The sequence below is a fragment of the Medicago sativa genome, chromosome 7, assembly GCF_051527215.1.
Source record: "Medicago sativa cultivar Bolivia chromosome 7, Bolivia_mono, whole genome shotgun sequence".
In the NCBI taxonomy this organism is placed as follows: Eukaryota; Viridiplantae; Streptophyta; class Magnoliopsida; order Fabales; family Fabaceae; genus Medicago; species Medicago sativa.
The window spans coordinates 98773082-98787455 of record NC_140755.1 but is presented as its reverse complement, the minus strand read 5'-3'; the positions used below and the strand labels follow the sequence as shown (position 1 = coordinate 98787455).

Sequence of the window (14374 nt, the reverse complement as noted above, 5' to 3'; positions counted from 1 at the left end):
AATAATATTCATTCGAAAATTTTTTGTTGTATATTTTAATGTATCCGGTACTAAACTTAACGCACGTGCTAGACTTTCTAGATACGTCTGGTATGAGTGTTACACCCTTAGTACGTTGTTTTATGTATTCATTAGCCTGTAAGAAAAAGTCAGCTGAGTCATTCTATAACAAATGAATTCCAAGTTCGTAAGTCGTAACATAACATGTTTGCTTTACATGTGAACATTCAACTGTAAAATTTGGATAAACATTACTAATAATAGCAATGGAGATGAGAATAATAAATGTCAATGACAATATCCATGTTAAAGTTGGTAACCATAAAAAAATATAAACGGAGAGGAAAGCGTCGTGGACTGGAGCACTTGAATCGTTTCGTGGACGCAAACAACGGTCACTCACTGTCCCACCAAAAAGTGCATCAAAGGATAGAAACCTTTTCAGAGTGGCATTCGCTGTATTTGTAGCTGTGGCTTGTGAAAGGGGTTACATAATTTACCGTCTTTACTCATATACCACTACTTTATTCGATTATTTATTGAACAAAATCCATCTTTGATATATTGATAAAGGGAAGGGGAAAGTAGTGGAGGTACTAAGCCAAAGACAATGAAATAGTACAATACAAGGCGTACAACTCAACCCGTCAACCACACAATATTTACTACGTAAAACAAAAAGAAATGGGTTCGAGAACCACTAATAAAAAATGGAGTACAAGCAACACCAGACTTCCCCTCATAAATAATCTCCTCGAGCACATCACATCACATCCTTCTTAACACGAAAGATGAGGTCATTTCTAACTTTCCAAACCACTTAAAAAATTGAATGCCATATCAAAAGAAAAGAACCTTTCATCATCTTTTTATTTGAAGCTCCAAAACAATAACTCTAACAAAATGAAGAGGTCTCCCAGAACTATGAGTATCACCCCAAGCACCTAAAAACTTCTCTCCAAATAGCGCACCCACTAAACCACATTTTACAAATAAATCTTTTAATTTTTTTTAGTTTAAAACATGTAAGAAGAACCGCTAATGTTGGTGCAACTCATTTGGCTAATTTTGATTTACCTTCCATTGATTCTGCTTAGGTCGAGAAATGTTCTCCTTGTATTTTATTGCAGCTGTTTTAATTTTTTTTTCTTCCCCAATTAAATGACTTATAACCCGGGACAAGATGAATTGATAGTTGTCAGTGTGGATTTCCATCCATGTAGCCTTCCTTATTCCTATGACTCCGATTAGTTCGTGGATCTATTTATGTCCTATAAATAAATATTATAAGGGAAATGTTAACCGGTGCCCGGGGCACTGGATATGAAAAAGGAAATTATATATTAATTAATACATTGAAATTGTGTAATTAATTTATAATAAAGTTAAAAACAGTTTCCGTTTATGGTAATAATTTCTGTTTATGGTATGCTTAAACAGTGCCTCGGGGGCACCGGTTAGCAGGACCCATATTATAAATAAGGTGGATTCTTTTGTCAAAAAAATAATAATAAATAAATAAATAAATACGACTCACACGATATTATTGTAAACTAGCTTGGAAACCCGTGCGAAGCACGGGTTAGAACTGCGACTATTTTTTTATTTTATAAAATCTAATTAAACATCAAATTCATTATTTTATACACAATATATAAATAGAACGCATAGTTGTCGTATTTTCGATTGCATATTATATACAAATATCAACACGTATATAGTTATTTGGATTTTCGTATGGTTAAACAGGAATGATTTAACGGATGTAACGTCGAAATATTAGTATTTATGCCGGAATATTTTACACGGATGACTAAAATTAATCACGGAAACATGAGTCTATTTTTTTTTATGTTCTGCATATAATTGGGGTGTTGGAGTCTCGAGGCCTACCACTGCATATACAATTAATTGTCCCTACACAACGAATCATCTCTACCAGATGCCCTTATATATAGTTTCTTTCGAATTCCATGATTTCTATAGCAGATACCCTTATATATACAAAGTTAATATCGTGCATACACTTGATTCATCTTAACATCCAACACGAACTTGTAATTATTCAATCGTGTAACAAATAAGTATAACAAACAACGACAAAGACACCAACTATCTATCGCATTTTTTAACTAAGCATATTATAAAATAATCCATCAACAAAAACACAACATAAAAGGCTTGAAAAAGGGACTACAAAATTGTCATGTGCATGCACATAGACATAGATGCTCCAAAGAACAAAGGAAAAAAAAAAGACGGATATATAGCTAATTGTATAAAAAATGAAGCAGAACATATAGTTGATAATATGGTCACTGAAAGAGTACGGCTTACATTAGGAAAAATGAGAAAGATCAGAAGGATACTGACATTATAAATAAAATTAAACTGAGTATGAGAATATTGGAGTTGCTCTATCAGATAATAGAAAAACCGAAGTCTCAGTAGATAAACACCTTAATGTATCAGGCAGTGTTAATTTTGGAGCCGAAGAGAAGGCATTGCACCTATTGCAATTGGTCAATGAAATTTCAATGCCATAGAAATTTCATTAACGTCAGCATGTGTACATCTGAATGATATCACGTCACTTGAAGCACAAAACCAGCACCTGAAGGTACATGAGACCAAAAATATTGTCAAAAAAGGATAAAAAAAATTACTCCATATAACATATATTAGTCCCTGTAACAAATTGATCACTCAGCCTGTTCTTTTCGCAACAATAAATGTCATCGGATTTTATACAATGAAATAAGAAGCGTGATCTCAATTGTTAGTTGCAGAATTGTAGTTTATCTACATGACCAATACATTACTCTTTCTTTACGCAACTATTAGAATGGTTGCAAGTAGAACCAACCAATTCATATCCAAATAAAAAATATACATTACAACGAAGTTTAAAAGAGAGAAAAAAAAAACTCATACCCACCTGCGTCATTAGGAACGACCGGTTAAACATTCTGAAAAACATCATGGTACACAACATTAGTGGCCTCAATACACACGCGATTTTCTTCATCCAATATAAGCATTTTCAATCCCTTTTTGGAAGTGACTCTCAACACAGCGACGTACAACTGTCCATGAGTAAGAACCGGTTTGGAAAGATAGATTCCAACATGAGACAACGACTGACTCTGATTTTTATTTATTGTCATTGCAAAAAAATTCAAGATGTTCATGTTTTGCAAAAAAATCCAGATATACAATTTTTTCAAGGGACTGAAAAAAAAAATCTTAATATTTATAGGGAACATTTACTCAATTAACCATTTTTTACCGTAAAACTTTGTTTTTGGATGTCATTCACTTTCATTCTATTTTCATATTCAAACTCTATTTTTTCAAACTCCTTCGCATATGATATATGATGGGATGTGACAATGGAAAATGTACATGTGTTATGATGAATTGACAAAATACATGTTTATTAGACATTTTAAAATGATACAACAATTTTTTAATTAAGTCTTTTTTTTTTGTAATAATTACCCAAAAATCACCCCCTTCAACAAAACCACATAATTACCGATAATTCAATCTATTTTTTATACTCTCACAGGCAAAACACACACTACATATTTTTCACCTTAATGTTTCTCCCATGTTCAATTTTTTTCTTCTTCATATTTGTTTTATTTTTCTATCTAGTTTCCTTTCTCTATTCTCATGGATGAAGGAATATAAACATACCTTCATAAAATCACCATCATTCAACCTTTTTGAACATGTTGTACCTAATTTTGACCTTATTTGAATACATTACATAATTATGGAGGCAGATAGTCACACAATTGATTAGAATATGTTAATGTGTCAAATGTGAGTTAACAGTATACATTGGACGGAAGAGTAGATTTTAAACAACATATAAGTGAGATGACCGAAATACATAATGTCTTAAGGTTTTATGTAAAGATGTGGTGTCAATCTCACTTGTATGGTTGTTACTGACGTAATACGATCATCCAACCCGGTGAAGACTCACCCGAAAATCCCAACATTAGGATAATATATTTTGTTAGTTTTCAGTTTTCAGTTGTCAATTGTTTTTTTTTATCTTAAACTTTAGTTATTGGATGTCATTCTCTTTCATGCTATATTTTTTTTTGTTATTCAACCTCAACTACTTCAAACTACTTCAACCTCAAATACTTATTAGAAATTTTAAAATAATGTGGCGTTTTTTTAGTTATTCTAATATTTTGGTTAAATCATTACTAAAAAATGTCCAACTCCTTGATCGACCAATAAAGTTATCGACAATTCACTCTATTCCTTATACGCTCACATAAAAGCACACACTCTTTTTTCCTTATCATTTCTCTCATGTTCAAATTATTTTTTTATTTTTTTTCTTTTTCTAATTTATTTAGTAACTTCTCATGAAAGAAAGGAACATAAACCTCCCTCCATTAAATCACCACCAACTCACTATTTTTACCATGATATGTCTTCCTCTAATTTTATTTGGCTTTGTTACCAAATCACAAATGCGGAGAGTCTCACATTTAAAGGGAGAGATGTTAACATGTCTTATATGAGTTAAAGTTTCAGATTGGATGCAAGAGAATATAGTGACAAACATATAACTGAGATGACCCATAAATCCAATGCCTTTAAGATTTGGATGAAGATGTGATGTTAATCTCACTTGAGTAGTTGCTCTTAGTCTAATGTGATTATCCAACCCAGTTTACGTTCCCGCGAAAGTCCTAACATTATGATGAACTGTTTTTTCTTCGATCTTGGATTTCATTTGCGTAATCCTTTATTTATCAAGAAAGAAAGGGATAAAAACTCTTTGTATAAAGCCACCATCTACCCACCTTTTTTAGCATGTCGTGCATTCGTCTAACTTTATTTTATTATGTCTCTATATCCTGGTCGCAAAGAGTCTCAAACTTAATAGAGATATGTCAATGTGTCAAGTGAGAGTTAAAGTTCTATATTGGATGCTAAAGTAGATGTTACATATAAGTTAGATGACCAATATACCAGGTGACTTAAAGTTTTGGTTCATTATGCGGTGTCATTTTTTCAACTCCTTAAAAAAATCCACAAAATTATCAACAACTTTTGGACAATATGTTTTACCGAGCAATATCCCAATTAGCATGAACAATTAAACCAACAAACTCTTTTAGTAAAAAAATCAAGATGAGAGGTGGTTTTGGTATAAGGGATATTTCATTTGTCTTTATTAATTTGAAATAAAAATTCATTTTCTTGTTCACTGCGATTTTGCGATTTTCCAAGTTAAGGGTTTAATCTAGTAGTAGAAGGACAAACTTTGAATTTCGAGATTCTGAGTCTCAAACTCAGCTAGTATCCTTGGAGATAAGTAAACATAAATATATTTGTGAGTGCTATTTTATCTCTAAGACTATCCACAATGGTGGGTGCTTCACCTATTTAGCACCATAATAAATAAGCAGCCCCATTGTAAAACAAATAAATAAGGTGCTGGTAGAGAATGGTGGCTATAAAAGCACCCAATCTCTTTTCACTTTTATGAGGGGCCCCTAAATAAATTGTATAAATTTTTTTTTTGAAAATTCGTAAAATTGAAATTTACAAAATCACTTGAGTTATTACTAAAATTTAATTTTGGATATCATTCAATTCTCCTTTTTAATTGTGTTTGTTATTATTATTTCTTTAAAAAAAAAGTTCCTTTAGAATTTGTCAAAGAGATTGTAGGGTGTGTTTATTTCAAGGTTTGTTATATGATTTCTAGGAATGTAAGATTAGAAATGCAACATTCTCATGTTTGTTTCAAGTTTTGAAAATTTGTTCCCATGAATGTTATTTACACATGTTTTCTTCTATTGTTATTCTCATGCTTAAAGGATGGGAATCTGAAATTTCCATGGTAATAAAACTCAACTTGCTATAAATTCTCACTACCATTAACATTTATTTCCATTTTTATTTTTTTAATTAATTAATTTCTAAAATATTTCAGGAAATCTAAATTTTTACCAAACAAATGGGTAGGAATGTCCTTTCAAGGAATGTAATTTCTTGTCTTGAAACAAACACACCTTAATTTTTCATAAAATAAATTGAGGCTTTTCAAAGACTACTATCATAATCTACAATTTTTAGGTGAGTTAGACTCTGGGTTAGCTTCTTGCTACCTGCTTTTAAAAAAAATAAAAGACTACTATCATAATCTACAATTTACAATTTAAAAAAAATTGTTTTTTATTATAATTTTTTTAGGTGATTAGACATGGTGGACACATCAAGATCAAGATATGTATCATGACTCAATGAGCACGTACAAAGTTACTCCATATCAAAGAGATCCTCACGCTAATAGCGGGGATTGAATCCACGCCCTTGAGGTTGAGTCAACTCATTATTAGCTGAGCCAACCTTGATTAGGAATGTTATTATTAGATTTAATATCAAAAATAGTGATTCAAAACATGATATCATATAATGCTATCATTTAAATAACATTTTTTTTATCTAACCCAAGAAATGAGACATTTAGTAGTATAATTTTAATTTAAATGGCCACACTAATGACTCTTAATTTATTTTATCATGATTATACTTAATAACATGAAGAAAAAAAATCACAAAAAAAGGAAAAATATTAAATTATTCAAATTGAAGTGTTCGAAATTTAATGAAATTTGTCTTTAGAAAATTTAGCGATACATTTTTTAAGTACATGAAATGTTCCTTTTTAAAAAATGGATGTGAAACAATAATAAAAAACTTAAAATATTTTTGTTTTTAGTTTATTTTAAAAAAAGAATCAATAGATTTTTATAAGTAACCTCAATTATTTAAATTTCGACAGCACACCATTTTATCTTTGCATTATAATTTAATATTTTTTATTTCGTTTAATTAAGGGTTACAACTCAGGATCTTATTTAAAGAACATTTTATTTTTTTGAGCGTCCTATTAAACGACAAAGTTTAATATTTATAGAATCAACCCAATTAAAATGACACATAAAATTTAATTATTTTAAATTATAAAAATATAAAATTTCAAAATTTAATGACAATTTTTTTTTTTGAAATTGTCAAAAACTTTTTTTGTAAATTAAATATTCTCTTAAAAGAATTGAATATAAAACATTAATAGAAAAGGTTAAAAGATTCAAATAATTCAGTTTTTTTATACGGGTAGAAAAATGAACTATTTGAATTTTAAATGTCTTCGATTTATTTTTTATAATATACTTCAATATTTATTTGTTTCCATATTTCTTTGGTTTAGTTGTTTCCTTTAATTAGGGGTTATAATTAACACTATCATTTTTTTCTTTTTCCGTCTGATCCATCAATCAAGGCATTTTCATTCTAAATAATCACATGACACATTTTAACCATTATAAAATCATTTTAATTTAAGTGACATTAATTACTCTTAAATTGCTTTATCATTATTATCCTTAATAAAAAGGAAAAAACTAACATTTGAGAATTCTATTAATTATTAAATTTTTTATTATACAAATACTTGAAACTTTCATGTTAATATAATTCCTTTTGCGTAGTTAAAAATACCAAATACGTGAAATTTAGAAAGACAAAAAAAAAAACAAAAAAAAAGACATGACATTGAGACAAAAGATTAAAAAAAAAATACAATTTTTAATTGAAATGGTGCATGGAATTGCTTGCAAATGGAAGCTATTTATAATAAACGGTAGATAACCAAATTAACAATATTATTTAATAGTCCTCCAAAAAAAATTATTTAATAGTAACTATCTCATTGACAAATTAAAGTAGAAAAAGTATTGATTGTCAAATAACTAAGATAAAATGACACTTAAAGGATTATGTTTTATCCGGTCAAAAGAAATAAAAAAGAAACCATGATTATTGCTCAATGGCTGATTGAAGCTTTTGATACATTCTATTGAATAAAATATGATAAGTGAAAAGCAGTCATAGTAAAACAGGATGATGTTAAGACGTCTTCTTATTAGAAAAGGTTTGTCCAACTTAGATGAAGTGAACCAATTGTATGCAACCTTTAGGGTGATGTTTAACATGTCCGGAGATGTGTTTAAAAGTATCAATTAAGATTCATCAAATAAGATTTCATATGTAATATACCCATTGTGCAAGACAAATATTCATAAAATAAATATAGATAAAGGTTAAATCAATTTATTGAGATTAGCTTTTCGACATATCAATTCATTAAAAATTAACCTAAAGTATCTAAACTCAAACATCTTGATTCTATATCAAATACAAAACGTTGCCTTGACTAAAAATTATATTGTTGATGTTGAACATCTTGAAGTCGTAGAACGTAGACACATGCTCTCCAATGGAACCCTGAGAAAGTAGCATTAGCAATTAACAATTAGATACAAATAAAAAAGAAAATCAACCTCATAATCTACGATCAAGTGATTAATTATATGCTTTTTTTTTTGAAAGAAAAACTTATATGCTTTTAAAACACATAAAATAATTGTTTTTACGAAAATATTATGGAGGGAGGAGACACATGAAAATAATGAAAAACAAAGTCTCTATATATAGAGAGAAAAATCATGGCATGGTCAATTTTGATTGGTTGGTGAAAACTAAATGAGTCATGGTCCATCTTGATTGGCTAATAAAAAAATAAAGGCAAATGTTAACTTGTGCCCTCAAGGGCACATGTTAAGGAACTCATAATAGAAATGTACGCATCAAAAGTCGTGTAGTCAACTTCTAAAAAGTTAAAATATGATGTTTTCCAATGCAAAGTTGCTTTTTTTTGGGTTCCTTAACATGTGCCCTTAGGGCACAAGTTAACATGACCCAAAAATAAATTAGTCATAATTCAATTTGATTGGATGATAAGAAAGCATTAAATGAGATGTAGAATGTGAAGATGTCGCATGCACTTACGAAATGAGTCGTGATCTATTTTGATTGGTTAATACAAAAATTATGAGTCATGATTCATTCGAATTGGTTGATAGAAAAACATTAAATGCACATTTCAATTTAAGCTTGCCACGTGTACTATCAAAATAAAATAAGATAAATGTTTATAATAAAGATGACACATAAAAATATAATATACTCTTATATTCTTTATCTCTATTGTCATGCTCTTTTACTTTATTTTATAATAGAGAGAAAAATAATTACTGGATGGACACATGATTTGAATACTCACACACACATAAAAAATAATTAATTTTTAAATGATTATATCATGTTTATTTTTTTTTTGTGTGACCAGATAACATGTCTAAATCTTTATGTCCACACAAATTGCTTAGGAGAAAGATTATAAAAATCACATGAAAATTTCACTATTATAAACAAGTATACATCTCTGGAAAAAGTACTACAAGACAACCGGGTTTATTATGGATTATAAGATGAGTCTTGTTAACGAGTGCATCTGGGGTACTCTTTAACCATTCATAATGAGGAAATTATTCTTTAAAAAAAAAGTAAAACTTTAATTTCCAATGCAATAAATGCACAAATTTTCACAAAATCTTACTACTTTAGGTGCTTAAAGAGTGTCCGGGGCATTCGTTAAGATTTCCCTTGTAAGATATAATAACAATCCCTAAAAAAAATATAATAACGTGGTATATCCACTATCTTAAAAAAAACGTGGTGTATCACTAGAAACATTGAACAAATGTCTAAATACATTTTTTGTTTGACAAATATGTCTAAATACATTGAATGGTTAGCATTTTATTTAGGCAAATATAAAATTTTAGCGTAATACCATAAAAGTTCTTCCTAGAGAATTATTTCAATACAGATGCATATTACCATACCATACTAAAAGTTCATCCAAAGGATCTTGGTACATTTTTAATTGTCATTTGGTTTATGTTACACTGCATTCTTCAATACTGACAAGATAAACAAGCCTCGTATAAAGTCAGCAATTCACCGAACAATATAAAATAAGCACTATTACTCTTCCTTTAAAAAAAAGCACTATTACTTTTTCTTTCTTTCTTTTTTTTATAGGAAAAATGAGCACTATCACTTATCATTCAATTAATAAATTAAAATGGAACAAATATTTTCTATTCCTATCAAGTATCAGCTGTGACTTCAACTTTGGTTTGAAATTCGCAAAATGAAAGGCTGTTTTACGTAAATTTCATCGTAAATCTATAATAAAGTTGGTATATTCTATACTAAACCATTTTATTCATAAAAAAGTAGATTTTTTTTAAAAAAAATTATACTAATCTATTGAGATTGGTATCAAGAATAATCGAATCTTTGAAAGTAGCACATTATAAGATAAACCAATATTATGAGGCCAAAAGTGGGTTAACTAAAAGTAGATATTTTTTTTTTTAAAGAACTAAAAGTACATATTACAATCACATCATACCAAATTTAATTTAATTTTTTTTACTAACTTTTTTTAATATTTGTTAAAACTTTTATTTTGTAAATGGTAAATTGTTAATCCTACCACCTAGTCAGGTTTATGTCCCTCAAATTTATCTACTTCTTTTTTATTTATAATATTTCCTTTGCTTAAAAAAAAAAAAAAAGTTAAGCCTACCATCTTTAAGGGCTTGTTTGTTTCAAGAGAAAGGGTAGGGATGGAAGCTTATGGGATGGAAAGTTTATTGGAATGTGGGCCTTCCACCGTTTGGTTTCCATGGATTGAGTAAGGAAAGATTGATTTGAGTGGGCCCCATGCTCAAAAAACTTTCCGCAAGGTTGTAAGAAGAAAGTAAGGAACTTGCATCTTTTTAAGCAAAATGTCCTATATACCCCTGCTTTGTAGACATATTTATGAGGGAGATGGATATTATTTGAAATAATCTAGTGTTTGTATTTCCTTTACTTTTTTTTGTTATAAATAATCTAATTAAAATAATTAATAAAAAATCTATTGATACTTTTTAAAATTTATGTTATATATATATATATATATATATATATATATATATATGTATAAATCACTTTTATATTAGGGTATTTATGTCATTTTAATAAACATAGATCTATCTTTCCTTTATCTTTTTTTCCTCTTTCTTTCATACCAAACGGTTAAATAATCATCACATTTTCCATTCACTTTCTACTCACTTTCATTCCTTCATCAATCTTTCCACTTACTATCTTTCCTTTCACTTTCTTTGATCTTCCAAACAAACCCTAACTTTCCACTTTACTTTTATTCCTTTTGTTTTTTTGGCCGGTACTTTATTCCTTTAGAGTCAAATGCTCATATATTTGATTCCATTTTAAAAAAAAAATATTGATAAAAAAAAAACCCAATATTTTGACTATTTTTCACGAGAGAAAAATGGGAGGTGTCAAAATGTTGGTAACGTATGCAACACTAGGAACTTGGGAAGCAAAGCAATTCAATTTACTATATAGACACAACACAACAACACAAACCGAATCAATCACATTATTCTTGTCCATATCCCTTTAGTTTCTTGTGACAAAACCATAGGATCATAGATTAATGTTACTTATAAAACATGAAGTTCTGCAAAAAATACCAGGAATACATGCAAGGTCAGGAGCAGAAGAAACTTCCTGAGGTTGGATTCAAGAAGCTCAAAAAAATCTTGAAGAAGTGCCGTAGAGATTCTTCTCAATCACATACCTGCCCTGATCATTGCTCAGGTCATCAAAATATTCTAAATTTTAGTTGAATCATTGATTTTATGAATTTGCTTCTATTGCATGCATGATCGGTTAAAGTTTCTAGTTTCTATGACTTAATTCCAAATCATTTAATTATGGAGCCAAGGAAAGAAATTTTAAAAAACATTTTCTAGAATTTATGTTCGTTTTAAATTGTCAATAAAATTATAGAAGATTCATCTAGTAAACAATTGTGATAGAGAAAAGATGAAAAACAAACTCAGAAAAATGTCTTTTCAGAAACAAATTTTTGAAATTTCTTATTTATTTTTTGAATATGATAGATCTGTTTTCATAAATTGTAAAAGAAAACAATGAAAAAAATATTGGATCTGTATTTTCTTATGTTTAGAGTTTAATTGAAAATGAAAACAGAAAATATGGGAACTAAGACTTTAAATATTTGATGCATTTTCAACTTGTGTTTGAGCTAACTTGGTGTAATATTTATTCAGTGTGTGATGGGACCTTTTTCCCTTCACTTCTCAGTGAAATGTCTGAGATAGTAGGCTGCTTTAATCAGCGTGCACAGAAATTGCTTGAGCTACATCTTGCTTCTGGTTTCAGAAAGTACATTTTATGGTTCAAAGGTAAATATCATAAAAACCATACTGCTCTTATTCAAGAAGGTGAAGATCTCGTTACTTATGCACTCATAAATGCCACCGCAATCCGAAAAATACTAAAGAAATATGATAAGGTATGATAAATAAATAAATGTTAGAATAATTTGGTGCGCTAGTTTTAAGTTTAGATAATTTAGGTTATGTGCTCTTATTTTTAATGTCATTGCAGGTTCATTATTCGAAGCAAGGGCAATTGTTTAAGTCACAAGTTCAGAGTATGCACAAGGAAATTCTTCAAAGTCCATGGCTTTGTGAACTTATGGCATTCCACATCAATTTAAGAGAAACCAAGGTCAATTCAAGGAAGGAAACTGCTTTGTTTGATGAATGTTCTCTCACATTTATGGATGGAAAACCATCACTTACTTGTGAGCTATTTGATTCTATCAAAATTGACATTGACTTGACTTGTTCTATATGCTTGGTAAGTTAATTGTGTATGCATTACTCCTCAATTTATATGCATTACGCGCATTCAAATTTGTCATTTGACTTGGATGCAACTTGCAAGAAGATCTAGTCAAGTTAAAGATTAGGCGCATATAATATAAATTCTTAAATTTTATTTTTCATTCTTATCTCACATATATAAATGTTTTCATTTTTCAGAACCATTAATTACATTATGATGTTTATGTTGACAATATTCATCTGGCTCTTCAATGACAGGACACCGTGTTTGATCCAGTTTCTCTGACTTGCGGCCATATATTCTGTTATATTTGTGCTTGCTCGGCTGCATCAGTATCTATTGTCGATGGACTTAAGGCAGCCAACCCTAAAGAAAAATGTCCTCTATGCCGAGAGGTAATTAAGCTACCGGATATGACATTATATTGTAAACTCTAATAGAACTTGATTACTAACAAGAAATGTCAAATAAAGGGAGGTTTTTCACTTTAACCGAAAGGTTGTTTGTATAGTGCTTAGATTCAGACCCAACCAAAAGGATAATCAACAACTTCATGGCTATGTTTAATTTTTACATTGGAGATTGTGCTCTCATTAGATCCGGACTCTATTCTTGGCTTCGTTTTCGGTTTAATTTGAAGAGCGTGATTTATGTGAAATTCTCTACAGTTCATATGTTAAGGCCTGTATTAAATTCTAGACTTAGTTTAATATTTTGATCTTATAGAATGCGTGACTCTCAAGTCTTTGCATTCCCTCTGTCATTCTACAGCTTCCCTTCTTCAAATCACGCGGTTGGTGAATAATATACAACACATAGTAGTTTGTAAGGAAGATTTTGTTCACTCATTTGAGGCACCTTGACAAACAACCACGGTTGATTGATTCTTCGAATAACTAAATATAATTTGAAACTTATAATAAGTTATATTTTGTCTATGGCAGTGTACGGTTTATGAAGGTGCTGTGCATTTGGAAGAACTAAACATTCTGTTAGGCCGAAGGTATGCATGGTTCAATTTATTCAAATTCTCTCTAGATCTAATGGATATCACAGCTGCCACATCGTGCAGCGGCTATAGGGGATATAAATCCACTTTTTTATATCAGTTAGTTTCTGCTATATGCTTTGTCAACTTTAATAATTTTGATACTTTTACAGCTGTCCGGAATACTGGGAACAAAGGCTTCAAACAGAGAGGGTAGAGAGGATTAAGCAAATAAAGGAACACTGGGACTCACAATGTAGAGCTTTCATGGGCGTCTAAGAAGATCATCAGCTATATTAGTTTCTTTAGTGAATACACATTTGTTTGATTGTCATTTTGTATGTTATTATGATACTTAATCGTAGTGCAACTGCTTTTTAAATATCTATATGGTTGGAATGTGATAAACAAGATTTGTTATCTATAACCTATTCTGCCACCAAGTTTAATTAAGAACAGCATATCTTGTGCAAACTCCAGTCCTTTCAACAGCACCATTCCTTCGGCTATATCTTAATCGGGGTACGTAATACATGAAGTGACCACAATATCCCTTCTGCATGTTGCACCAGCTGCATCAATATTCATTTTGTAGGATCTGATAGACATGAAGCTACATCTTCTGTTTGAAACCAGCATAAGTAAAGGCTGTGTTTGTGACTGTTAAAATTAGCAATAGCTTATAGTGCACTC

General features: G+C 29.8%; 1 protein-coding gene across 1 annotated transcript; it reads left to right on the top strand.

The window, feature by feature from the left end:
* The first annotated feature begins 11406 nt into the window (after window positions 1-11406).
* LOC146911031 (putative E3 ubiquitin-protein ligase BAH1-like 1) lies at window positions 11407-14155 on the top strand. Its single transcript, XM_085723711.1, has 6 exons — window positions 11407-11634; window positions 12111-12355; window positions 12451-12705; window positions 12951-13088; window positions 13638-13696; window positions 13855-14155. The coding sequence occupies exons 1-6, from the start codon at window positions 11487-11489 to the stop codon at window positions 13958-13960; spliced, it is 951 nt and encodes a 316-aa protein (XP_085579837.1). The 5' UTR covers window positions 11407-11486; the 3' UTR covers window positions 13961-14155.
* The last annotated feature ends 219 nt before the right edge of the window (window positions 14156-14374 follow it).